This window comes from Anas acuta, chromosome 6 (genome assembly GCF_963932015.1).
Source record: "Anas acuta chromosome 6, bAnaAcu1.1, whole genome shotgun sequence".
Classification (NCBI taxonomy): Eukaryota; Metazoa; Chordata; class Aves; order Anseriformes; family Anatidae; genus Anas; species Anas acuta.
The window spans coordinates 16,470,497-16,495,950 of record NC_088984.1 but is presented as its reverse complement, the minus strand read 5'-3'; the positions used below and the strand labels follow the sequence as shown (position 1 = coordinate 16,495,950).

The 25,454-nt window shown below is 41.6% G+C and overlaps 1 protein-coding gene across 3 annotated transcripts; it reads left to right on the top strand.

Annotated features, from left to right (window-relative positions):
• Window positions 1-1,940: 1,940 nt before the first annotated feature.
• Window positions 1,941-25,345, top strand: LOC137859005 (protein mono-ADP-ribosyltransferase PARP14-like). 3 transcript variants are annotated; one of them, XM_068687601.1, is made up of 17 exons: window positions 1,941-2,089; window positions 5,371-5,510; window positions 5,602-5,635; window positions 9,077-9,334; window positions 9,879-10,115; window positions 10,605-12,904; window positions 13,928-14,164; window positions 14,423-14,644; window positions 15,126-15,189; window positions 16,131-16,280; window positions 16,985-17,047; window positions 18,238-18,405; window positions 19,647-19,853; window positions 19,942-20,550; window positions 21,093-21,238; window positions 22,311-22,485; window positions 24,113-25,345. In XM_068687601.1, exons 3-17 carry the CDS (start codon window positions 5,614-5,616, stop codon window positions 24,400-24,402), a joined length of 5,148 nt encoding a protein of 1,715 aa, XP_068543702.1. In that variant the 5' UTR covers window positions 1,941-2,089; window positions 5,371-5,510; window positions 5,602-5,613; the 3' UTR covers window positions 24,403-25,345. The 3 variants fall into 3 exon arrangements, with proteins under 3 accessions (XP_068543702.1, XP_068543700.1, XP_068543701.1); XM_068687599.1 differs by lacking the exon at window positions 1,941-2,089 and adding an exon at window positions 3,145-3,378; XM_068687600.1 differs by lacking the exons at window positions 1,941-2,089; window positions 5,371-5,510; window positions 5,602-5,635 and adding an exon at window positions 7,109-7,362.
• Window positions 25,346-25,454: the final 109 nt, after the last annotated feature.

The following is a 25,454-nucleotide window of genomic DNA, read 5'->3' as shown; positions in this document are numbered from 1 at the left end:
AGAGCATCTGCTGCCTTAACCCATATGTGCTTGGCAGGTGGGTGTTTTGCAGGTTTCTGGGTCATACACAAAACTATCCCACATCATTTCCCTGTTGCATTTTGGGTTGGGTAATGCTGTCTGTCGTGCTGAAGTCTGGAGTGATGTGCCTAACTTATTTTATAAGGTAGCCTACATGTGCTGTAGCTAGGAGTAGAATCTTGGAACATTGAATTGTTGATACACTGATGCTTTTTATGACAACAAGCTAAAAAAAAAAGTCTTAATTTCAAACTCTGCAGATTGAAAGGGTACAGAACCCATTTTTGTGGAAGACCTAAAAAAAAAAAAAAAAAAAAAAAAGGCATCAAATGGCTGAGAAAAATGTCAGTGGAGATAATGAGAAGCTTTTGTGTCATGGGACAAGTCATTAACCTTAATTAACAACTCTGGATTTAATCAGAGCTATGCTGGAATGCATAATAATGTGAATTTCAACACTGCTCGTTTCGTTGAATAGGGCTAGGAATAACTCATGTCCTTTGTGTAGTCTTGCCTTGTATGCAAAATGTTCTATTTTGTTAAATCTCTCTATTGCCATCATTAGAGCCTGTGAAGCTCTTGGCAGATAAGTGATTGTTATTAATGAAATACACTTTTTTTTTTTTTTTTTTTTTTCTGACTATAGCTGCAAACTTTGGAAATGGAATGAACTTTGCTGTTAATGCCAGCTATTCTGCCCACAACATCCATTATAAACCAGATGTGGATGGAAAGAAATACATGCACATGGCTCGAGTACTTGTTGGAGAATGTTCTCAAGAGACAAGAGGATCAATTACTCCAGCAGCAAAAAGTGCTAGCAACTCCATGGATCTGTTTGATAGCTCAACTGATAACGTAAACAATCCATCCATGTTTATCATATTTAATGATATTCAAGCTTACCCAGAATACCTTATCACTTCCACTAGATGAGCATTTTGATTGCAGCCAAGTTTGCATGTCTCTTCATTTTATAAATCTGTCCTGCACATTAATACATATATATATATATATATATATACACATAATGTGTGTATATATATATATATAAGTGAAAACAAATAATTTTATCAAATTAATTTTTTAAAGCTTGTTTATATTTAAGCAACCTTTGGCAATTTTTGATAGCACTGCCATAGACTACTTTTTTCCACTTGGAGCAGTCGAACCTATCTGACAGGAGTTCAATTTGACATGTAACCTAACTGTAGTTTTCAGTAGAAATCCTACACCTGTCCACCCCCTTTATAATATCTTGTCCTTTCCATGCAGCATCCCGGCCATCCTAGTTGCAATAAAGAGTGGGTAGTGCTGTTGGGGGATTGAAAGACATTCTCTCAACCACTGACTGCATGGTGTTGCATTTCTGATGAGTATGAGAAGCTATCATAAATTATAATGGTGACTGTCATTTACTGTGGGTTTCAATAAATGAACTAATTGTAGTTAATGGCTTGTGTTTATCTAAAACAATCTCTCGAGATATTTAGCATTGGTTTTCAAAAGTTCACTTACAGGCAGCTACCTGGGGAATGAATTCTCTAATATGGTGTTGCTTAATTTTGATACGATAGCCCTCCCGGGCACGTCAGTAAGAGGATTTGTAAACCTCACCCAACCTTCTGCAATTAGTTAATACCCAAATTAATAAGGTATAGCCTAAGAGAGACATGAAAATAAGTGTAAGGAAGGTGTTCCTGCTCTTGTACGCTGTAGTGCCCTTCCTGTGATCTTAAGGAGAAAAGAACAGGGCAAAGAAAGGCAAGGGGTGCGTGTGTTGGAAAAGGGGGGGGGAGGTTTGTTTGTGTGTTTGTTTGGTTGGGCTAAGGACTTTTTGACAAGGCTTGAGGAAATAGTTTATTTCAAAGAGGTAATCATTAACCAAGCCAAAGTTCAGAGTTTCATTGGAACTGGGGGGAGAATCAGAGCAATATAATTTCTGTAGCATATTGACAATAAAATAAATACTTTGAACAGCATCAGGTATCATGAGGTCGACTGAGAAAGCAGAGTGCTGCAGCACCTCCAACTTTTTAGCAGTTCTTGGCTCTGCTGAATTTATCAGGTTTGTCTTGTTATTCGTTTGGATGATTAGGAGACAATTATCAATTACTTCTTTTTAGTAGGTTGCTACTAGTTGAAAGTTTTTGCTAATATATTTTTCATATGTCCCCAGCAGTCATTCAAAAATGAAGCTTCATGTGGGGTTCTGAAAGCGACTAGCTTTCCTCCAGTGTTATTAAGGGCTTATTAAGATTTTATTAAGAATTAATACTGTTTTGCAGGTTGAAAGGGTATGTATTTATCTCTGGTTAAAGAGAGTAATGCAGTTAACTAAACAGTGCTCAAAAAACCCTCAAGTGAGTGCGGCTTACAACACCAGCACTCGCAGCCTGTCTTGGCTATGATATAAACTCTTTTCACGTTGTCATTTTTCTTCAGCCTTTCAAACTTGCACATTTCATACTCGCAGAGGTGGGGACACTTACTGCACTTCAGAAGACTGGAAAAACTTTGCCCATTACTGGATGTGCAATGACTCAGCAGCTCTTAACTGGAAAACACTCCTTTTCAAGGCCCAAGTACAGGACCTTGAAGAAGATAACTCCAGCTGTAGCGATGCGAGGGAGGTTATGGCATTAGTGAAGAAAAATAAGTCTGGGTGAAGGAAAAGCCTTGCAAGTGTAGCAGCGAGGAGCAGCGTGCCCCTTTCTCAGGGGGAGGCTGTGGAGGGTTGTACAGGTGCAGGCTCAGGAGCTCCCTGTGAGCAGTCACCAAGGGCAAAGTGCCAGGGGCCCAAATGCCTGAAGTTTCCCTTTCGAAGCCAAGAGACTTAAAGAAAGATCTCTCAGAAATGCAGGCAGTCACTGTCTCAGCAGCGTGACAGGTGCCAGGGTTAGCAGCCCTGGAGCAACTCGTTTATGGTGGAGAAACACAAGTTTTGTGATTCTGACCACACCTGAGGCGCGCTGTGGGTGAAGGCGCAGGGTCGCTGAGGGGCTGAGCTCCATGGTGGTCCCTGCCCAGCTGCTGCCCACCTCAGGCCTCGCCCGGATGGACAACAGTGGCGGCTCCGCTGCGTGCTGGGAAATGTTTGGGGCCCGCCCTGAGGAGAAACGAAAGTGAAAGGCAGGGGGCTGGGGCCGGGCCGGGGCCGTGGGGTGGCCATGGCGGGGCCGCAGGTGGCCACCTTTCCGCTGCTGGTGCGCGGTGACTGGGGTGAGGGCGAGCCGCCAGCTGCTCTGCGCAAGAAGCTGCTCCTCTACTTCCAGAGCCACAAGCGCTCGGGCGGCGGCGAGTGCGAGCTGCAGGGGGGGCCCGGCCACCTCCTCGTCTGCTTCGCTCACCCCGACGGTGAGGGTTTGCTCTGAGGGGGCCTGGGGGTGAGCGAGGGGACTGGGAGGTGAGAGGTAGCTCAGGAGCGGTGGCTTTCTGCGGGGTTTTTAGGGACGTGCACGCTCCGAGCTGTGCTGTAGGTTGTACTGTAAGTTGTGGGGCACTGCCCAGAGAGGCTGGGAGTGCCCCGTCCCTGGGGGTGCCTGAGGCCAGGCAGAATGGGGTTTGGGCAGCCTGGGCTGCTGGGGGGCTAAGGGGGCTTTAAGGTCCCTGCCAACCGAGCCACTCTGTGATTCACCATCTCATATGTACTACAGAGATATATATTGTATAATGCATAATATGGACCCTATAATGTAATATAGAATATACAATATATGGATTTACATAAATCCATACGTCTAAATTCAGTGCTTAGTACTATCCTCTAGGTGGCTTCTTGGTTAATGCTTGGTAGCCTGCAAATTAATAAATCCAAGGAATTACAGGCCTGTCAGTTGAACCTTGATGCCAGGGAAAGTCGTGGATCAGATCACCTTGAGTGCTGTCACTTGGCACGTACAGGACAACCAGGCGATCAGACACAGCACAGCTTTACAAAAGGCAGGCCCTGCCTGACCAACCTGGTTTCCTATGATAAGATGACCCGCTTAGTGGATGACAGAAAGGCTGGGGGTGTTGTGGTCTCGGACTTAGCATTTGTACAGTTTCCCACAGCCTTCTGGAGAAACCGGCCACTTGTGGCTTGGATGGATGTAGTGTTTGCTGGTAAAAAAGTGGCCAGGCCCAAAGAGTTGTTGTGGATGGAGTTAAATCCGTTGGTGGTGTTCCACAGGGCTTGGTATTGGGGCTGTTTTTGCATAATGTTTTTATCAATAATCTGCATGAGGGGATCAAGTGCCCCCTGGGTAAGGTTGCAGATGACACCAGGCTGGGCAGGAGCATTGACCTGCTTGAGGGGAGGGAGGCTCTGCAGAGGCACCTGCGTAGGCTGGACTGATGGGCCACGTCCAGCTGCACGGCCTTCAACAAGGCTGGGGGCCGGGTGCTGCACTTGGGGCTCATCACCCCATGCAACGACACAGGCTCAGGGAAGAGTGGCTGGGAAGCTGCCCAGCAGAAAAGGACCTGGGGGAGCTGCTCGGCTGCTGGCTGGATGTGGGCCAGCAAATTGCCAGGTAGCCTACAAGGCAAATGCCATGCGGGCCTGCATCAGAAACAGCATGGCCAGCAGGACCAGGGAAGGGATTGTCCCTCTTTACTTGGCCCTGGTGAGACTGCACCTCGAGTACTGTGTTAGTTTTGGGCCCTTTGCTACGAGAAAGATATGAAGTTGCTGAAACACATTCAGAGAAGAGCAAGGAAGCTGGTGAAGGGACTGGCAAATGATGTATGAGGAGTGGCTGAGGGGTTGTTGTTTCTGGAGAAAAGGAGGCTGAGTGGAGACCTCATCACTCTCTATAACTACTGAAAAGGAGGTTGGGTTGTAGCAAAGTGGGTTTCAGACTCTTTTCAGGTGACAAGCGACAGGATGCAGGGAAATGGCCTCAAGTTGCCTCAGGCAAGGTTTAGGTTGGATGTCAGGAAGAATTTCGTCACAGAGTGGTTAGGCATTGGCACAAGCTGCAAAGTGGTGGAATAACCATTCCCAGAGGTATTTAAGAGACACGTGGTGCTTTAGACCATAGTTTAGCGATAGACTTGGTAGCACTAGGTGATGGTTGGACTTGATGATCTTGAGGGTCTTTTCCAACTGCAATGATTCTGTGGTTCTGTGAATCTTCTATATAGATCCATAGATACACGTTTATTAAATTTGATGCACAGTAATATTCCCTGAATTGTAGTTGGAATAAAAAAAAAACTATTAATAGAAGTTAACATATGATTACAGATATATATTAGAAATATGAAATATAAAACATAAACATCCAGCAGTGTGCCACATTATTTAAAGTGTAAAATTGTATTTTTATTCACATTGTCACTGTTTTATTTGCTTTTCCTCAGTGAAGCAACGTGTTCTTGAGAGACAGACTCATGAGCTGGATTTGGGAACACAAGGAAAATTGAAGTTGATTGTCACGGAGCTTGAAACAGCAGTAGCTACCAAAGAGGAAGCATTTGAAGAAAAAATAGTTCACAAAAAGGTGAATAAAAATTGTTATCCTAACTAGAGTTTTGAAACAATGATGAGAGTGCCAAATCAGTCATTCATAATTTGCTTTAATTTTATTTTAGGCTCCGGATGCCATGAGCAACCTTCAAAGAAAAGGTAAAATGTTATCCATCACTTTGTGTGATGATTCTTTGTAAAACAAAAACAATGCTTTTCTTCACAAAGATCTCCCGTTCTGTGGGGAGTTGTGCTGAAATGTTCTCTCTGAGTTTGGCAACCTGGCCCAGGCCCTGTGTGTTGTGGTTTAACCTGACAGGCAGCTGAGCACCACACAGCACTCAAGTCACTCCTCCCCAGTGGCAGGGGGGGGAGAATCAGAAATGTAAAAGTGAGGACTTGTGGGTTTTTATACAGTTTAATAAGAAAGGGAACAAAGAAAAGAGGAATAGAAAGAAAAAAGCAACTGTTAAACAACATTATTGTTCCCCACCAGCTGACCAATGCCCAGCCAGTCCTTGAGCAATGCTAGCCCCCCCTGCCCAACTCCCTTAGTTTTATTGCTGAGCACAGCATCATGTAGTATGGAATATCCCTTTGGTGCATTTTGGTCAGCTCTCCTGGCTGTGTCCCCCCCAGCTTCTCACACACCCCGAGCCTCCTCGCTGAGAAGAAAAAAGCCCTTGACTCAGTGTAAGCACTGCACAGTAACAACTAAAACATTGATGTGTTATCAACATTATTCTCATCCTAAATCCAAAACACAGCACCATACCAGCTACTGGGAAGAAAATTAACTCTATTACAGCCAGAACTGGGGCAGGAATTGTGCTGATATTTATTTCTGAGTTTGGCAACCTGGCTTATGTGATACAAGGAAGCATAACTAGCCAGGTATGTTCACCAAGGATGGAGTTCACCTTGCCAGGCTTAGCCATTTTCACCAGAGGAGCATCTTCAGAGAGGGATTTAGTCCTCATATCCTGCACACCTGCTCTAAAATGAGACATGCATATAAGCACCTGTATGGAAGGTCTTAATCCCAGACCTGGTGTCTTTGCACTCCCTGCAGTTAGGAGGCTTTGTAAAATGGAGTATCTCACCAGTACCTCAGTGAGCTTGGCTAGATCCTCTTTCAGCAATATCCTAGCAAGTTTTATGACTCAAGAAGCAGTCGTGCTTCTAGAAAACAGTACTGCACATCAAAATACACCTGCACTGGTGAAAAGTAAGTGCTCGGCCACCAAGAAAGATGAGTTCATCAGAAAGTTTTTCAGTGCTTATGCTCGTACATTTTGCTTCCTTTTCAAAGCTGCTTTGTATGTTTCTCCTCTTTTCAATGTCAAAGTTGACATCTGCTATTTTTTTTTAAGGTTATACCATAAAGGACCTTTAAAGTCGGTATGAGTGTTACAAAAACACTCCAGATGCTGCATTTAATTCTTTGGTTGCATCAGCCTAGGTTTCGTTTCTGACTTTTTTCGCACTTCCTTGCACTGGGCCTGGTGGCATAGTTGATTCCTGTCAGTGACCAAATCACAGTAGCATGCACAGAGCTGTGGCTTCTGCAGCTGTGCCTTTTGTTTTCCTCTTGTCAGAGTTATGCTGGTAAGCCTTTGAAGGAGACTATCTTCTGTAAATGTTATGGCTGTGCTATCAGTTGTTGTTGTACGTCAGGGTCACGAATAAAACCGCCCAGCCAGCAGGGCGCAGCCTCTTGGCGCGGCCGCCAGCTGCAGCCCCATCACACTGGATTTCTCCCTCTTGCCTGGGGCCTGCTGCCACTGCCAGCACCAAGGACCCCCGAGGGGACCGCGGGGTGAAGATGTCTGCCCCCACAGCGGGTGCAGGGGCAGAAGACTCTGAGGGGCCGGGACTTGTGCTGGGTGAGGCGAGGGAGAAGCTGTAGAGGTGGCTCTGAGGGGTGGGGGCACTGGGGGCCTGGGTGGGCCTGCGGCAGTGGTGGTGCGGAGCTCTGGTCAGCCCCTGGAGCCATCTGTCAGGCACTGCCCCGGGGTTTAGGATGGTTTTTGGATGCTTTTGAGCATAAGCAAAGCAGCTCTTGTTTGTCGGGACAGTGAGAGGAAAGCTGCCTCTGTTTTCATGGGTGGTGGCCCCAGGGGTGCTTGCTGGGTGAAGCATCTTCTGGTGGGTCCTGCTGAGCCCTCTTTGGTTCTTTAGGGCCGACTGCTGGAATTGGGAGTGTGTCAGCAACCTGAAAAGCCCCTCTGCCCCCTGTAGGCTCGTGGGGCAACTTTTCTCCCTCAGTTCCTGTTTGCTGTTGCTGATAGCCCTGGCAAACAGAACGGTGGGGTGCATGCCCCATAACATCAAGCAGCCCCAGAAAGAGCTGCTGAGGCGAATCTGGCCCCCCCGTCATTTCTTCTCTGCAAAATTTTGTTGTGGCTGCACCAGCTGATGCTTTTTTTCTTTTTAATTTCTGTGTGTCGGGTGGTGGCTGGTGATCCTTTGACTGTGCAGGCTGGGGTGGGGAATACTTCAGAGGACCTGCAGGAAAAGGATGTTTGGGTGTGCTGTGATGAGCACGTCCCTGCTAAATGCTGTGCCCACAAGTCCTTCAGTGCTGTTGTGCTGTGCTGACAGTGGGGCATGGTGCTCACCAGGAGGCTTTGCATCCAGTCACAAAAGCTGCCTGTAGTGCACGCACACACTGAGCTGTGCTGGGGCTTGTTACGTCTGCACCTGGGCCAAGAGAGATGCAGAACCTGCAGGGTCTCTTACAGCCCTCACCAATGCTTGAGGGGCTGTGGCAAATTATTGCACTGGATTTTAGGCTTGCGTCCATCCTGGGGGCACACAGCAGTGCTTGTGTCAGTGGACTCATTTACTCGTGGATCTTTTTGCTCCACTAAGGAGGTTGCCTGCAGCCCCTCAGATGGTGCAATTTCTCCGTTGGTATTTCAGTTACCACCACGATGACTGGGTACCCCTGCTACAGTTGGTGGAATTTGCCCATACTAGCAGTGTCCCCTCTTCCCCACAGTGGTCCCTTTTTTATGTGCAGTGTGGTTTTCTTCTCTGTGATCACCCACCTACTGTGGTGACTCTCCAGCGTTTTCCTGAGGACTCCTGTGAGCAGCTGCAGTGTAGACTTTTTTTTTTTCCCCTTTGGGAGCAGATGGAAAAAGCAAAGGCTGCTCACAAGCACGCCACAGCTAGATGTCAGCAGATGCTGAGGACTGTTTGCTTGTCTGGTGTACGCGTTCATTTGATGCAACCTTCTTCTAAGCTGAACTGCTATTACCTGACCCATATAAAATTGTGGCCTGGGTTAGTCTGGTTATGTTTCATTTACAGCTTCTGTGTACTTTCCAGATCCACTCTGTTTTTCGTGTATCCCTGTTAAAATCTGTTCACTCAGATCCCTTTCAGCAGCAACCTTGACCTCCAGTTATGACTGGGGCTAGAGAGAACGTTACCTCTAGGCTATTTTAGATCCCAAAATGTCCCAGGGTGCCCTGCAGTATATGTTTGGTTAGACAATATCTCTTCATGGGAAGGAGAGAAAGTAACATATATTTATTCCTGGAAATGTGTACTGATATGTAATATGGCTTATTTCTCTTTCTGTTAAAAAAGATGTAGAAGTCTTGCAGAAGACGGAGAGTTCTCTTCCAGACAGGGACCTTCAGGAGAGACCTCACTCTGTGGAGCACACTGCAGAAAAGTCTGCAGAGATGTTGTCTTCGGTGGTACTTGAAAATGTGCAAGAATGCACTGAAAAATACATAAATATGCTGTTGGAGAACATCAGCGGCTTAGCTGTAGATGATGAGTTCATTGTGGAAATGATACCTGAATTAAATGTTGCTGTAACTACTTTTCTAAAAAATATTGGTAAGTCACTGTGAATTCTGTTAATTATTTCCATGTATATGTATGGATAGTAGATTTAAGAGCCTAATTCCTATCCTGTTAGAGATTCAAACAGTTTCAAAAACAAACGTGGGCTGTAGTCTCTCAAGGAAGATGGAAGTTTTATATACAGCTCCATGAAAATGTCTGTGCTCCAAATGTTACAAAGAAAAGACTATGACAATTTCATAAACTGAATCTGGAAGAGAATGTTTCACTGTTTTTGTCTTACTTTTCAGTCCTTGTCTCAGTTCCAGTGGACAATGAAACAGTGAGAAGTACTTTGTATAGGCAAGAGACAAGTAAGAGTGGACCAGAGACATAGCAGTAATTGATAGCAGAAAGTAACGTGACTGTGTCCGTTTCCCCTTTTTTATTGCAACACAGAGTTATTTGGCACCAAAGGCAGTTCTGTTTCACATACCAGGAGAAGTAGACTCAGCTCATTCCCATGCTAGAAGTGATAGCTGGGACTGATATGGTTCAGGAAAACACGTTCAGTTAATACTGCTTTTTCTGGCTACAGATACTCAAGAATTTGTCAACAAGTGTGAAAAGAACAAAAGATTCAAAAAATTAAACATGACTGCCAGGCTTCTTGAAGTGACCTGCAGCATCAAGGCTGAAAACATACCAGATAACATTTCCACGGACTATATCACAGTTTATTTCGAGAGTGCACGAAGCGGAGGTGGGCCTGTGTCAGACATCCAGCTCCTCCCCGAGGAGAACGCAGCTATCATTACTTTCTGTGATCACAAAGGTAATGGCTGTCTCTGTCTCTTAACTAAGCTGAGGAAGCTGACTCCTGATTTAGTAAATTCCTTTAGCATTAACTGAATGCCAGGTGATTGCTTTTCTTCTGACATTCTGTATTTGTATATGAATATTTTGTACATTAAGTTAATATGTAATTGGCTTGTGGTAATGTGGTTTTAATTCCCTGTCAACCTTATAATTCCTTTTCTTTATCTGTTCCAACTGGGGAAAAACAAAGAAGTACTGGGACAATGAGTTTTATTTTTAACTGAAAGTAAGGTACGTTTCGTAGTAATAACTTGAGTTGCCCTGCTCTGTTCTGGGATTTCCTTAGAAAATGAAAGCCAGGCACAGCTATACAGGAAAATAAAGGCATAACCATATTTACTACATTACTTGGAGCCACACTTACAGAGTCGTTGGGAATTAGAAAGACATAAAAACAGCTTCTTCTAATGCAAAGAACCCATGAGTTATTTTATTTAACTTTTAGATGTCAAGACTGTTTTGGAAAAGCAGCATTTACTTGAACAGACGCCAATTTCTGTGCATCCATATTACCACTCCCTGGGAACAGCTCTGTATGGAGAAGAAAGACCAGTTATCAAGATGCCAGACCCTGTTGTGGTACCACTAGATCCCTACGTCTGGCAATTTTTACAACGGCAAGATAGACTGATACAAGACATAAACCAGGAAATGGCAATTTGCCATTGTTGTATAAAATGGCCCCGAAGAGATTGCGTGAACCCGGAAATTATGTTGCGTCCATCATCATCTATGTCTGAGCAGAAGAAGCTATTGGTTAAATTGATTAAGACATGGAAGCAAGATGCTACCACTGAATTCTCACGTATCATGTCACATTACACAGCTATAAAGTGTAAAGTAAATTCAGCGGACTGGAAAGAATTGAAAAACAAATTGGTGGAAGGCAGTGTTTTGATCATAACTGATATTTCTGATGAGATGGTGGTGATAGCAGGCACCAGAGCAGCAGTGGACAGTGCAGAGAAAGAAGTGAGAAAATGCATGGAAAAAGCAATGAAGGAAAGTGAAAGGAAAAAACAAAGTATAGAAATTTCTGTGTCGGTGATCCCAGGGAAATACGCACTTTTGCGCAATGCTGGGCTAGAAAAGAATATTCACAAAGAATATCCGCACTTAAAGATCTTCTATGACAACACAAAAAAAACTGTTCAGTTGTGTGGATTACCTGCAGAAGTATATAAAATCAAAGCTGACTTACTGGAAAGGGCGTTGAATATGCCATGCACATCAATTAACATCGACCGCTATGTCTTCCTGTATCTACAGCGTGAAAATAATAAAGCAATGTCAGAGACATTATTTACTGTGAAAAATATTAATGCTTTTTATGAGCTTGAGGATGATGCTGTGGTGCTATATGGGGACTCTCCTAAAGATCTTTTAGAAGCAGAAAAGCAAATAAAGACAGGCTTAGCATATAAAAGCATTGACATGGAAGACCCTGCAGTCATGAAAAAGAAGGAGTGGACTTTTCTTCTTGCCTCCTTGCGTAAGAAGTACAATTCTTCCCAGGAAACTCTAGTCATTGATGAACCTGTTGGAAAAGAAAATAAAGTGATTATTATTGGCTTTTCTAAGACCGTAGAAAAAGTCTATCGGTATCTTTATGATTTTATAGATAGAAACACACACGTGGAAAAAGTAATCCCAACTAAGTCACTGGCAGTACTGCAGTTTGTAGAGAAGGAAAAATCTGGTGTTTATCAAGAACTGGGAAAAAAAGGTGTGACAGTGCACTTTCACGGCGAGACACTGTGTATTTCCCTGAGTGGACCAAAAGGAGAAGTGCCAAAAGCAGCCACCCTATTTGAAAAAATTCTCTCATCCCTCTACTGGAAAGATGTGCCGATTGATAAACCAGGAGCCAAAGAGTTCTTCACTGAGAGGGAAGATTCATTCATTTTAGAGGCAAAGCAGAAATTTAACTGTTTGATTACTCTGAAAGAAAAAGAACATCAACAAGAGAGTGAAAAAGTTGATGATAATAAAGAGGAGAGAAAGCTCCACTACAAGCAAACCCTGCCAGATGGAGTTGAAGTAGCAGTGTATAAAGGTAACTTGTGCAATTATCCAGTTGATGTTGTGGTGAATGCATCAAACGAAGACTTGAAACACATCAGTGGCCTTACTGAGGCACTGCTACAAGCGGCTGGTCCAGAGCTGCAAATGGAGTATGACGAGCTGGTGAGGAAGAATGAGGGATTGCAGCCTGGGCGTGCGGTTATCACAGGTGCTGGGAAACTCCCCTGCAAAAACATCATTCATGCTGTTGTGTGCAGGTGGAGGACGGATGAAGCAGGAAAGTGCATGCATGTGTTGAAAGAAGCAGTTAAAAAGAGCCTAGAACTAGCTGAAACATATAATCATCGTTCTATAGCTTTCCCTTCTGTCAGTGGAGGGATCCTTGGCTTCCCGCTGCAGACGTCTGCAAATTCAATTGTGTCATCCATCAAGGAAACCTTGGAAGAAGCCAGGGGGAAAAGCAGCTTGAAGGAGATTCATCTTGTGGATATCACAGAGGATAAGGTACAGGTTCTGAGTATGATTGTAAGAAAAGTATTTACAACTAAGTCATCCTCCCTGTTCCCGCTGCCAACACAGTCTACAAGTCCTAGACAGCCGGAAGGCCAGAAGGAGAAAGGAAAAGAGGCTCTTCAGGAGGCTAGAGACAATGAGCAGGTGGTTACAACAAACGAAGGACTGATCATTAGAGTGGAGAAGAAAAACATTAAGGATGCCACGGTAGGTCTTTAATTTTCCACTTCTCTAACTTCATGTGAAGATTTTCTTGAAATGTTAGTAGAAGAGGAAGTACATTAGGTTATATTGTTTTACACAATAATTGCTATGTAGAGAAACAGAGACCACGTGCCTGCCAAATGAGGAATCGAGATTGCAGAATTGACAGGTTTCAGACTCTGAAGACATTTCTAGAGGGCAGCCATGAATTTCAGAATGTTAAGTTCCTAGCCAGGTTTTATTTGTTCTCCAGATATAGGATCAACATGTAAAACAGATGATTGATTTTTTCCTAAAAGGGAAATACTATAATACTTTCTTGGAGTATTTATGTGACCTGTAGCTAGCTAGGCTAGATATTAAGGGAAATCAGAAAAGCAGTCCCATAGAAGAGTCCACGCTTAGCTTGTTTGCCAAAGTCTAGACTTTTTTTACTTTCCAATATTGGTTGCTTCCCCTGTCATTTTGGTGTCTGTAAAAGGCTGTTCCAACAGAAGAGCAATACTAGATGTAAAAAAAAATCTCAATGTGACATAAATTTTAAATAACTTGCAAATAAAAAACCTCCAGTGGAACTGCAAAGCAAACAACAGACTTTGGAGATCTGTCTATTTTACTTCACGAAGGCGCAGCAACCTTCTTTCACCTTTTTTTGGTGTGTGAGATGCTGCTTTTCTGACCAGGACTATGCAATCCCACTTCAGTGAAAGGGAGGAAAGATTCATTAAAGTTTATACGCTACATGTGCTTTATACGATACGTACATCTTGTGGTGATGCTGCAGAAGGAGCAGTGCAGCCGCAGTTCATCAACAAGGAAATGTCAGAAAGACTTGGCTCTGGGGAGAGGGGATAAGGCAGAGTGCAGGGGGTGGGTTTGTTTCACCTGCCCTGACACAGGCACCTGCTCGAGATGAGGTGAGTCACAGCCTAACCTCTGCTCAGCATTTGATGGCTCAGCATTTACTGACAACGGACGACCTGATCTCTCCTGGTTATAGATATTTTTGTTGTGATTTTGTTGCAGACGGATGTTATCGTCAACAGCGTTGGCACAGATTTGCAGTTTGGTGTAGGGCCTCTTTGCAAAGCCTTGCTGGAAAAGGCTGGACCAAAACTCCATGCACAGTTTGACAAGGAAATACAAGGAAATACATCTGGGCAAGTGAATGTGCTCTGCACCAGTGGATATGCTCTGGCTTGCAAGTTTGTGCTTCATGCTGTACTTCCTGGGTGGGACAGAGGAAAAGGAAAGTCTCTGAAGGTACAGTTTAATTATTTTTACAATATTTGATTTAGAAAACAGATTCACTTGGCACCCCATCCTGAAGTTTCAGTATTTAAAAGTTATTCTAGGCAAACTGACTCCATTTACTTCCTTTTCAGTGAACCTAAAGATGCCCTAATGGACTAAAAACATTTTCTTACACCAGCATAGTCTCTAAAGATCTAATAACACATTAAACAAGTTTGTTTGTTTCCTAAAAAATAAAAATAAAATGATCTTTGCTGTGTTTTACAGATCCTAGAAGACACAATCAATTACTGCTTGAGGAAAACTGAAGAACTTGGACTGAATTCAGTTGCTTTCCCAGCTATTGGAACTGGAGGATTTGGATTTCCTAAAATGATTGTTTCTAAGTTAATGTTTAATGAGGTATTCAAGTTCAGTAGCAGTCACACTCTGAAGACACTGCAGGAAGTTCATTTTGTCTTGCACCCAGATGATACGGATAACGTTCAGGTAGGTCTTCTCAGGGCAAAGCCATCTGTGTTACACACTGTTCTAGTCCAACCTTAACAAGGTATTTTAGTTATATATTGCTTTCTTAAGGTAATAACTTAGCACTTTCTTACTACTCGGGGCCAATGAAAAGGGGATGGCACTCCAGTGTCTCATTCTGCATCTCTGAACTGTAAACTCTCAGCAAGCACAAGCTGCAGATAAAATTTGCCTCACTGTTGGCGCTGTAAACACCTGAAGATGCTCACTAATCTCTTCATAGAGCAATTGCCAGTTCTGGCAATGCAAAGACCGTATCTGTTATCACGCTGTCCACACTAAAGCTTCCACTATTGCTAATGATACCTAACGATTAATAATAAGAGTAGTGTTTACTACTGTAAAATGCAACAAGAGCTACATACTGTTAATGTTAATTTTAGAAATATTTGGTATATAAACCCTGAAATACTATCTTTAGTACCTTTTTTTCTCTTCCTAGGCTTTTACCAGAGAACTAGAACATAGGGCAACTGAGAACTGCAGTAATGCAGCACCACAGCCAAGTAAGTTTTGTAGGGACAGGTGGTGGGACACAGGGGAGAATGTAAATACTGCAAAGTGCTTTTATTCTTACTAGGAAACAGACAAAATGTCATCAGAAGTAGAGCATTTTTTTCCTCCTAATGGACCATCATTCTTAAATTCTAATTGTTAAAATATTGAAGAGGAATTTCTTTTGTTGAGGGCATGCTCATCCCTTAGTGAGACCAGTCCTATTACATGGAAGAGGATATCCTGGTAGGAGAACAAATAATACTCCAATTCAAAGGGTATGAGAACTTGGCATCACATTGCCAAGTAAGACATAAATAACATGCATTTCTGTACCTTTTCTCTCCCGTATAGGGATAATACAGAATGGATAATTTCCTTTCCATTCATTAATTGACAGTAGCATGACACAGTAGCAAAATCATAGGAGTGAACTGCATCAACACCAGACAATTATTCTTAAGAATATATAACTCTTTTTTTTCTTGCTTACTGGGAATATCAGAGAGATAATGTTAAGAATGTGCAGATAAAATATGAATTGGATAAGTTCAGACTAGAAATAAGGAATGGTATTCTTTCTGTAAGGGTAAAGATGAAATAATGTAGAAAAGTGGTGTGGTAGGATCTCCACTGCTGGTAATGCTTAAGTTGGATGCTCTGTGTCATTTAGGAGTTCATGCAGGGAAGTCTCTTACAGAGCTGGTCTGATCAGATAACCCCAACAGTCCTTTCTGAATTGATATTGCATGAACTTACAGGAATCAAACTGGTTTTGCTTTCACAGTATTTAAGTGGGAAGCATACTGCACCTTCCTGCTTTCAGAAACTGAATAAAGAGAAGTAGGCAGTAAACTCCTCAAAAGAATAAGTTAAAGTTTCCATAAATGAATGAGAATAATGCCCCAAACTAGAATTGAAATGTTTTAAGATATTCTTCTTTTCCTTGCAGGTTTCATTAAGTCTGTTTCAACTGAAGAATTGGGAGTTTATGAAATGCAGATTGGTCCCATTATGCTCCAAGTAAATAGTGGAGATATTACAAAGGAAAACACAGAGGTTATTGTAAATATATCAAATCCAACATTTGATGCCACATCAGGTATTGCACTGAATATGTATTTATTTAGTGGTTAAATTTGTGGTAGCTTTTAGGAGGGGGAAAGGGAAAGAATTGTCCATATGTGAAACATTTATGAAGTATTTTTCAGATGTGAAATAGAAAGTGGTGATTTGTCAGGAAATAGATACTAAAATGTTTTATCATATTCTGAATATTCCATGTAAGTTCCAAACTACACAGAAGAGGTCTGTGGAGATTTTTCTAGTTAAAACTAAAAATGGTTAAAAAAAAAAAAAAAAGAGAGAGATTCTTGAGATCAGATATAATTCTGCAAAAATGCTCTTGTTCTAATATGTTTCATTATAAGCCAAAGCTCTGCTTTAGTAAATCCACTTGTAAAAAGCAGAAAATTCTTTGGTGACATTGTGAATTGTGAGAATGAAGGACACCAAATGATACAATTCAAAGCAATTGGAGGGTTTGGTGAAGGGCATACTGTTGTCTGGTAGAACAATGAAACGAGTCATTTTTAATGATTTCTTATTAATAATGAAGGCAGTGTTCTCTTTGCATTCAGTACAGTGTGTCATAGAGGAAACTCAGAGGAACTGACAAGCTTTTACACTTTGGTAGAGCTTGAACCGTGAGAATTTGGGGGTGTTCATAGAATACAGAATTTGGCTAGAGTTTGAGTAGAATTAGCTCAGTTAATGAATGTGTTTTTTTTTCTGGTATAATTTAAGGGGTTTTCAAAGCAGTTATGGATGCTGCTGGTTCCCAGGTGAAAGAAGAATGTGCTCAGTATGGTATGTTAAATGCGTTTTTAAATTAAATTTGTATATTCTCTCCAAAGACTTAATGTTGTTGTTATAACTCTATACTAATAACATAATTATTTTGTCTTAAAAAGATAAGTTTGCACTTCTAGGAATTTTCTAAAGTCCTGTTGCCCTTACACATACTTTGAGAATTTCTGTTTTCACAACTAAACAGAAGTTCAATACAGTTTTCTGATGCTAATAAATGCTTGGAAAAGAACATAATGTAAGTTTTTGTCCTCTTAAATTACTTGGGCATGTTCCTCACTTAAGAACAGAAAGAGTCCCCTTGACAGGCAGGTGCAGGACTTGCTCTTTAAGAGTTAATAGCAAATCTGGTTTTACATTCACAAATACACAGTTACTTTTAATTGAAATAATGATCGCAAAACTGTGTTCTGCTTGCAAAAACAAAATGTTCCTGTTGTGAGTCTAGAAGATAACTTTCAGGATGGAGTTTCTTGGATATTTTTCCCCACTTTTGACTCTGCAGACTCTCCCTGTTCGTCAGTCTGATCTCAGTACATGCAGAGCATCTTACAATCAGTCCTTACCTTTGTGACCAGTGAAGTGGTACGTAACTCGGTGTTCATGGGTCCATTCATCCTCATAATATGATGCTATTTGTAGGTGTTCATAACCAAATTTATCGCTCTCAAAAACACAAGTCTTTTAAAGATTCCATACCATGACTCTTAAATCAGTTGGTCATTATTTTAATGACAGTATTTTAAACATTCAGCTCTTCTGCAGAATAACAGTTTGAGCTTTCAAGGGATAAGTGACACAAGAAAAAGTTCCAGCTATAAATGAACTGTGCACATTTCCATTGGTATGCTTTTAAATAAAAGTAAGCTGTATTTAAATTGAACGTGAATTGTTAAGTCATACTTAATAGAAAACTACTCTGTAGGAAAGAACCCAGGATATTGCAGTCAAACAGAAAACACACAATCACTTGAATTACTGTCTGAAGAAAATCTGAAAACAGAATATTTACAGAGAAAACTTGAAGCAACTAAAACCAGGATAATAAAGCACACAGTGGATTTCTTTCTACTTTTTCCACTCCTAGTATTTATTACTCCACTGTACACTAGCATCAGCATAAACAGTTGTCTTATCAGAAAATAGCCTTTGAAAATGTTGTGTCTCCTTCTTTATCTTCTCTCATCCAGCTGGGCAGGTTCAAAATGGTTTTATTACTACAAATTCTGGCAAACTGTCGTGCAGTAAAATCATCCACTTGATTCACAATAACAATGTGAAGAATCAGGTCTCCAAAGTGCTTAATGAGTGTGAGCTAAGGATGTACACATCTGTTGCCTTCCCAGCAATTGGAACAGGTTTGTATTTTCTTGAGAAACTGATCAGGGCTGTGTTGGGGGGTATTTCAGAAATGGGATGAAATTAACACCTCTGATAGAGGTGTTATGTAGGCTTTTACAAGACTTTTACAACTGTGTAAACTGTTATTTTGTGAAAGTTTGTTGTGGTCAGTTCAAACTTCACCAGCACATTTAAAAACTGCTGCTTTTTTAAAAAAAAATGAACACGCAGAGAAAAGATATTGCTTCAGAAAAGGCATTCTGCCCCCCAAAGAGACTGTGTGCCTCAGCTGGCTACCTTCCTCAAACTTCCCATAGAGATCTGGGATTTCAGCCCCACAGAATGTCTGGGGCTGGTGCTTGTATATGAAGAGAGATGGAGTTCTGAGACCAGAACACTCCCTGTCTGACTACAGAAACAGTGGGTTGGGTACAGAATACCTGCAGGCTCTGTTTCAGCCTACCTACTCCACCAGAGGGCTAAAGGCAGGCTAGCTTATTGGCCTTATGCCTGTGGTTAGTTTAGGAAGCAGGCCTTGAAGAAAGTAGGGAGTCTTTCTCAGCCCTAAGTTCCTCTTGGCTGGAAAAATAAATTTTGACTTGTTCCTTGCTCAGTGTTCTAGTGTAGGGTAGGAGCTTGGTCTGTGGGTCAGTGTTTGGACTCCACAGTAATGGTTACAGCAGGTCCCCTGGCCTCCCAACGTCATTTGTGTGCTGGTGCCACAGCGGCTCTCCAAGGAATGTTGTGGCTGAAATTTGCAAGGATCCCAGCAATGTTTCAGGGTAAGCTTTAGGTTGCATTTCAGGTTTGGTGTATGGGAGTGAGAGGGAAGTTTTGAGCTTTATGTTCCCATTTCTACGTTGAAATAGGCTGCAGGCTTGTGCCAAAATCCTCCACTGAATTTAATATGGCTTGGCTTTGGTACCCAGTTTAAAGATGCAGACAGAGATAGTGATGAAGGAGATGAAGGTGGGGCTTAGAAATCTAGGGGATGCTAGGGCTGAAGTGCTCATTGAAGCTTCAGAGCAAACTGAGGGAGAGTCCCAGAATGTCTTCCCAGGTGTGCGATGAGTGTCAGCTCTTGGAGCTCCCAGACTTAGATGTAATGCTGAGGTCAGGCACTGGGCTTTAGTCAGAAAGCATAGTGGGAGAGCAGTGACAGCGATCTGTGTGAGCTGGGGATGTGATCTGTTTTCCAAGTGCTGCCGTGATTTAAATATCGCTCACTGTCTGACATGTGTCTTTTATTTTTGTTTAGGTCAGGCAGGACAGAGTCCAGCCAAGGTAGCTGATGAGATGTTGGATGCTATAGTTGAATTTGCAAGCAGAGGAACAGTACAGCACTTGAAAGAAATTAAAATAGTCATCTTCCAGACAAATATGCTCAAGGACTTTTATGAAAGCATGAAGAAAAGAGAAGATTCAAATTCATCCACACCAGAATCACTGATCTCTTTGTTAAAATGTAAGTAGGTGGGTTTTCCATGTGCCTGGGCTCACAAAACTAAAGATCTTTTAAATGAAACTAATAATTAACATGTATTTCTTTGCAGCATTTTTCTGGGGCAGAAAAACATCAGTTGAGAAGAAAAAGCCCTTGGTTTTGGAGAATAAAGTTGATATTGTTACATTTCAAATTTGTGGAGAAAGCCAAGAAGATGTGAATGCAACTGAGTCTTGGATAATAAAATTAATTTTAAAGGAGCAATTTGAAAACTGTATTTCAGATGAGCTAATCGAAAGTTTTAATGATCAACAAGTTGAGGCTTTGACAGATCTCCAGAGAAGAAAACATGTTACCATTCATCTTGAGAAGAATTGTTCTCCCCCTTGCATTAAAATTTCTGGTCTTAGCAGGGATGTCTTTGCTGTTTCTATGGAAATTCAGAAAATGATCAAAAAAATAAAGGATACTCAAGAAGAACAGTCCAAGTCAGAACTTGTTTATAATCTAGTAGAATGGAAGTATCAAAGAAACAATGATAAATTTGTTGCTTTTGATAAACTGACAAATATGCAGCTGGAGGATGCCAAAATAGCTAAAAAAACACATCTTACTGTCAAAATTATCAAGAAGAACTACGTGGTGGATCTGAATACTCTACAGGCTAGTGATGACCAAGGAAATACTATAAACATTCAACGTGTGCCAAAGAATGAAGGTAACTTACAGCTTTGTTGATCAGGAAAACCTTTAATAGAGATTATTGAATGATAATTCTGATAATTACAAATGTAGGTATTCCAAAGAAGTAGGCTACTCCCTATTTATTTATTTATTCAGCTATTATTTATTTATTTTGCTGGGCGTGCCATAGCCAGCAGTTCTACTTTCGTAATTCGTAGGGGTACGTATGATCCAAATCAGAACTTTTATTTTAAATACAAAAATCATCCACATGTATGTGACTGGTGAGCATAGTTTTCATGCTAAAGTTTGACAAAGGAGGTAGAGTGTGAAGAATTAGTCTAATTCTTCTATGGTTCTCAAACTTGTTCTAGTTATGTATTGGTATGGAGATAATTAGACTAGAAAAATGTAATCTTAATGGTACCAATGATATACTGAAGAGAGAAAACATTTTTGGAACGAAGTATTGCATAATGTACTGCCCTCTCAGCTCCTTGCAAGCAATCGAGTTTGTAAAACACCTACTAAACCAAGCTAGGTATTTCTGATAATAATTCAAGTCCTGTTTTGCAGATGCGCAGGCAATAGAGCTCCCTTTAAAGTGGGAAGACATGCAAGATGAACGGGTCAAACTCGTTACCCTGAAGCCATCATGTCAGGAATATATGGATGTTCAGACCAGGTTTCAGAGAACCTGTCACAACCTTGTCATAGAGAAGGTGAAATCCTTTGGGGGAAAAAAAAAGTGAACTTTGGGGCTAAAAACATCTATATGCTTTCTAAATGTCTGTTTGTAAAGTGTCTGCAACCTAAACCACCTTTCATGTCAGTCTCCTCGACACTGTACAGTGTGGATATAAATCAAATGAAATTTCCTAAGAGTTGCACAGCCATTTCTGCCTTCCTAGTAATGCAAAACGAGTGACCCTCAGTCTTCAAGCTGACTCTCAGACTAATGTGGTGTTTGCTAGTTAATGTGGTACGTCCACTTAGGTGCATCCAAATGGAAGCATGAACAAATATTTTGTCCTTTTAATTCTGAAAGTTCCATTATAGATAAGAAATACAATTTAAGAGATAAAAAGCTTTATGTCTTTCAGCTATGCATTGGATTAAATTTTGCCTCCTCTTCTGCAGTTCATGTCATTGCCAGAAGTTGACAAGATTTAATCACCAAATGCAGAACATATGTCTGTCAATCTGTAGGGTGGGAATCTGTCCTGTGGGAGATCTGGGAAACATTTGGGGCTGCAGAGAGGTCATTCTTCAGGTCTTCTTCCTAATGGGAGAGTCTGCTGCCCAGTTAGCTCTCTGCAGCACTGTCCTTGCAGGCTGGTCATAAAGTTTTTCACTATTTTACTGCTGGAGGAATGGACTTCTTCCCTGTCGGTCCCAGACAGAGCCTTTCAAGCTAGGGTGCTGGTTTAAACTGAAGTGTTTTTCATCAGTACAGATGACTAGGATGTATAGGATGCATCTCACATCAAAGCCCTGTTTCCTCTCGTGGAGGTAAAGCATCCTATTCTAAAAATACCAGCGCACAGCTACCATACATAACAAATGTATGCCAAAAATTACCAAGCTCAAAGCCCTTCTGTAAGCTACTTCCCTTTCTTCTTTCCAGGCTCATATATTCAGTCCCCTAACCCAAATGGCACTAAGGGGGTATAGTGAAAATTACTGTTGTCCTTTCAGTTTGGTTTGCTTTTACTGTTTTGCTGTCATGATAAATATTGATCCCTACTAGCATAAATATAGCTCTTTTTTTTTTTTTTTTTTTGAACTTTGCAGATTGAAAGAATACAAAATCCCTTCCTCTGGCAGAGCTACCAAATCAAAAAAAAATCTCTGTGTTCGAAGAACAAAAAGGAAGATAATGAGAAGTTGCTGTTCCATGGGACAGCTGTATCCTCATTGAGCACAATCAACTACAATGGATTTAATCGTGGTTTTGCTGGATTGAATGGTGAGTCATTATCCAAAGCAGTTAATTTCCTAAATTTGTATGCAGTGCTAGTTATAGTGCTGTCAGCATGACATGAAAACCAAATAAAGTTGGAGAGCAAAATAAACAACACCAGAGCACAGTCTGCATGGACAGAGGAAATAACCTGCTCAATTAACCCCTTGTTTGTGAATTTAATTGTTTACAGGGTATCAGAGAAGGCTTTCCCATGCTGAAATCAACCGTAGGCAGCTTTTGAGAAATCTTTTGTATTATCTACCTGCAGAGAGGAATGGGGACTGTTGTCTTGCATCCTTGGATAAGATACCAACTAGCTGCTGGTATCTCCTTTCATCTTAGACAAATCCAGCTAGCAAAGCAGAGATGCAGATACTTCTGTTGCTTCCAAAGATGACAGCACAAGCAGACGGAAGATCATATTCCCCTACCTTTTCTATGCAAATTAAATCAATTGAAATTAATGAATTAATTAGTCCCCTTTAATAGTTGCTGGGGGCAACTGTTAAACTTTTAGCTGAAAGACTGTCTGCATCAGTTTAAAGATTGTCTTGTCCAGTTCCTCTGGTACAGTCATGTAATGTTTCTAATCTGGTGGCATTCAAAGATGAAGGATGGGACCCAAGGAAGTGGAACTTGGCCTGCAAGGTGCCAGTTGCTCTTAAAGGTTCTGCAACCTTACTTCCAAAGTCCTTACTTTTTGTCTGTAATGCTTTCTGCCTTAAGACCTAGGGAGAAACTAGTTAGAAAGCCTTAAGACTAGACTTTCAGCCTAAGAGATACCTAGGGCTGACTTGATCTTGAGAGACCTGGACAGCTTAACTCAGATCTGATGGACTCAGACCAGGCTGAAGTGTTAAAAAGTAGCTAATTCTCTTTCTGGATCCTTTAGGCTGAAATTTTCTTGAGAAAATGAAGCCTGATATGCACACAATGAGTAACAGAAATAGCTGCCACCATTTCTTTTCAAAACACAACCAGAGGAAACACAGTTTTGTTTTCCTGCTTTTTAGTGCCAGGAACTTAGATTATCTCAGGATGTGAGACCTAGATTCATGTCCTCCCTCTGCCTGCAAGTATTGACATCTACCTCTGCATCTCAGCCATGACCTGCAATAGGAAAGGCATGCTTTCCTTCTTCTGTCAGACTGGGTAGCCATCTAAAATTACCAAAGATTAGAGCACCCAGATATGACGGACCTACCTGGCTTAAACAGCTTTCTATCAATGTCAGAAAAAATGAAATCCAGATCAGACAAAGCAACATGATTCCTCTCTCTTCCTGCTGTGAAGTGTAACTAGAAAACCATAATTACAATTATATAGTCACTTTAAGTTGAAAAGACTCTGAAGAATTGTAATTTGGTTGGCTTGTACTAGGCTAAACAAACAGAAGAACTCTTCAACCTTTAGGAAAAGACAGTGAAAACCTGGTTATTGATAGCTCTGTTGATATTTACCTGATATCTAAGGGGCTTCATGTTTGATTCTGATAAAAAGGATTATTACTAGACCTGTATTGGTAAACTGTAGCCAATGTATAACTTCTACAGAATAAAAAAGAAAATAGGGGAGAGATTCTTATAGGAATAAGAATACTAACTGTGTTTGAAAATGTCTTTTCAAACAGCTGCAAGCATTGGGAAGGGAACCTACTTTGCTGTTGATGCAAGTTACTCTGCTCAGGATATTTATTCAAGACCAGATACGAATGGCAAAAAATACATGTACCAGGCTCGGGTCCTCACTGGAGAATATTGTCTTGGGAGTGGAGGACTAATCATTCCACCGCCAAAAAGTACAGCAGATCCTACCAACCTCTATGACAGCGTGGTTGATAACATCAATTCACCAAAGATGTTTGTCATATTTAATGACATTCAGGCATATCCAGAATACCTTATTACTTTCAGGAGATAGAATATTCTTAATAGTCTGGAATATTGTGGTGCCTTTTATGTGTAGAAAGTAACAGGGCCATTCTTGATTGTTCTTTACATTTAGTTTTTTTGAAATGTTTGTTTATCTATCCATGTGTTTAAGTAAGTCTTCAAATGATCAGTGCAATGAGGCCAGGGCAAGCAAATATTTTAGAATTCATTATTTCAGTACTCACATTTGAAATTCAGTTCTGCAGAGGTGTAGGCAAGAGCAGTGACACCAGCCCAGACTTCTTCCGAGGCAAGGCAGATGGGAACTGGTGGGAAGGGCAGCTGCTCTGCCTCACCTATGGCCTGAAGCATCTACGCACACCCTCACTTCTGCTATTCACCAGAAAGCACCAAGTGGCTGCCTGTGAAGATTTATTGAAAACTCTTGGTGTCGGTGGGAATAACCTTGTCCTCCAGCAGAATTTTCAGTCATTCTTGGGGATGCACTGACCGTGGGTGCTAAAAGTCGTGAAAACAAAAATCCAAGGTGGAACTCTGAATTTGCACTCATTGTTTCACTGCTGCCTTATCTTGTCATGGCATACTTTGTGATTCCCTAGGTAGAACTTCCTGAATTCATACCTCTTTCTTAGCGGCATTATGGACATTACGTATTCTCTGCATTACGTACAACCACTTACAAAGTCATTGCTCCTGGAATCTTCGAGGTAGTAAAGAGAGACTCTAATTTCTTTGGGACAGTATTGCAACATTAACCCCACTGTAGAACCACTCTGCACTTTCACCTGTAGGGATGTACTACTTAGTTGCCCCGCTCAAACTGTAGGGAAATTTTTAAAGCTCTGTAAAGCAAGTAAGTAGGGATCTTTGCACACCTGAACTCTTCGCAACCTGCACTTTTCCAGCTCTAACCTTACAGCTGCCAACCACCCCCCTTGCAGACGCGGTTTTAATAAAAGTAGATACAAATAGCTGATGTGGCGGGTCGTGCTTTACATGAGGGGACGCGCTTCGGGTAGAAGTGCTGCGTTACTTTGGAATATGTTGATGGTATGTATATATACCGGTGCTATACTTAGT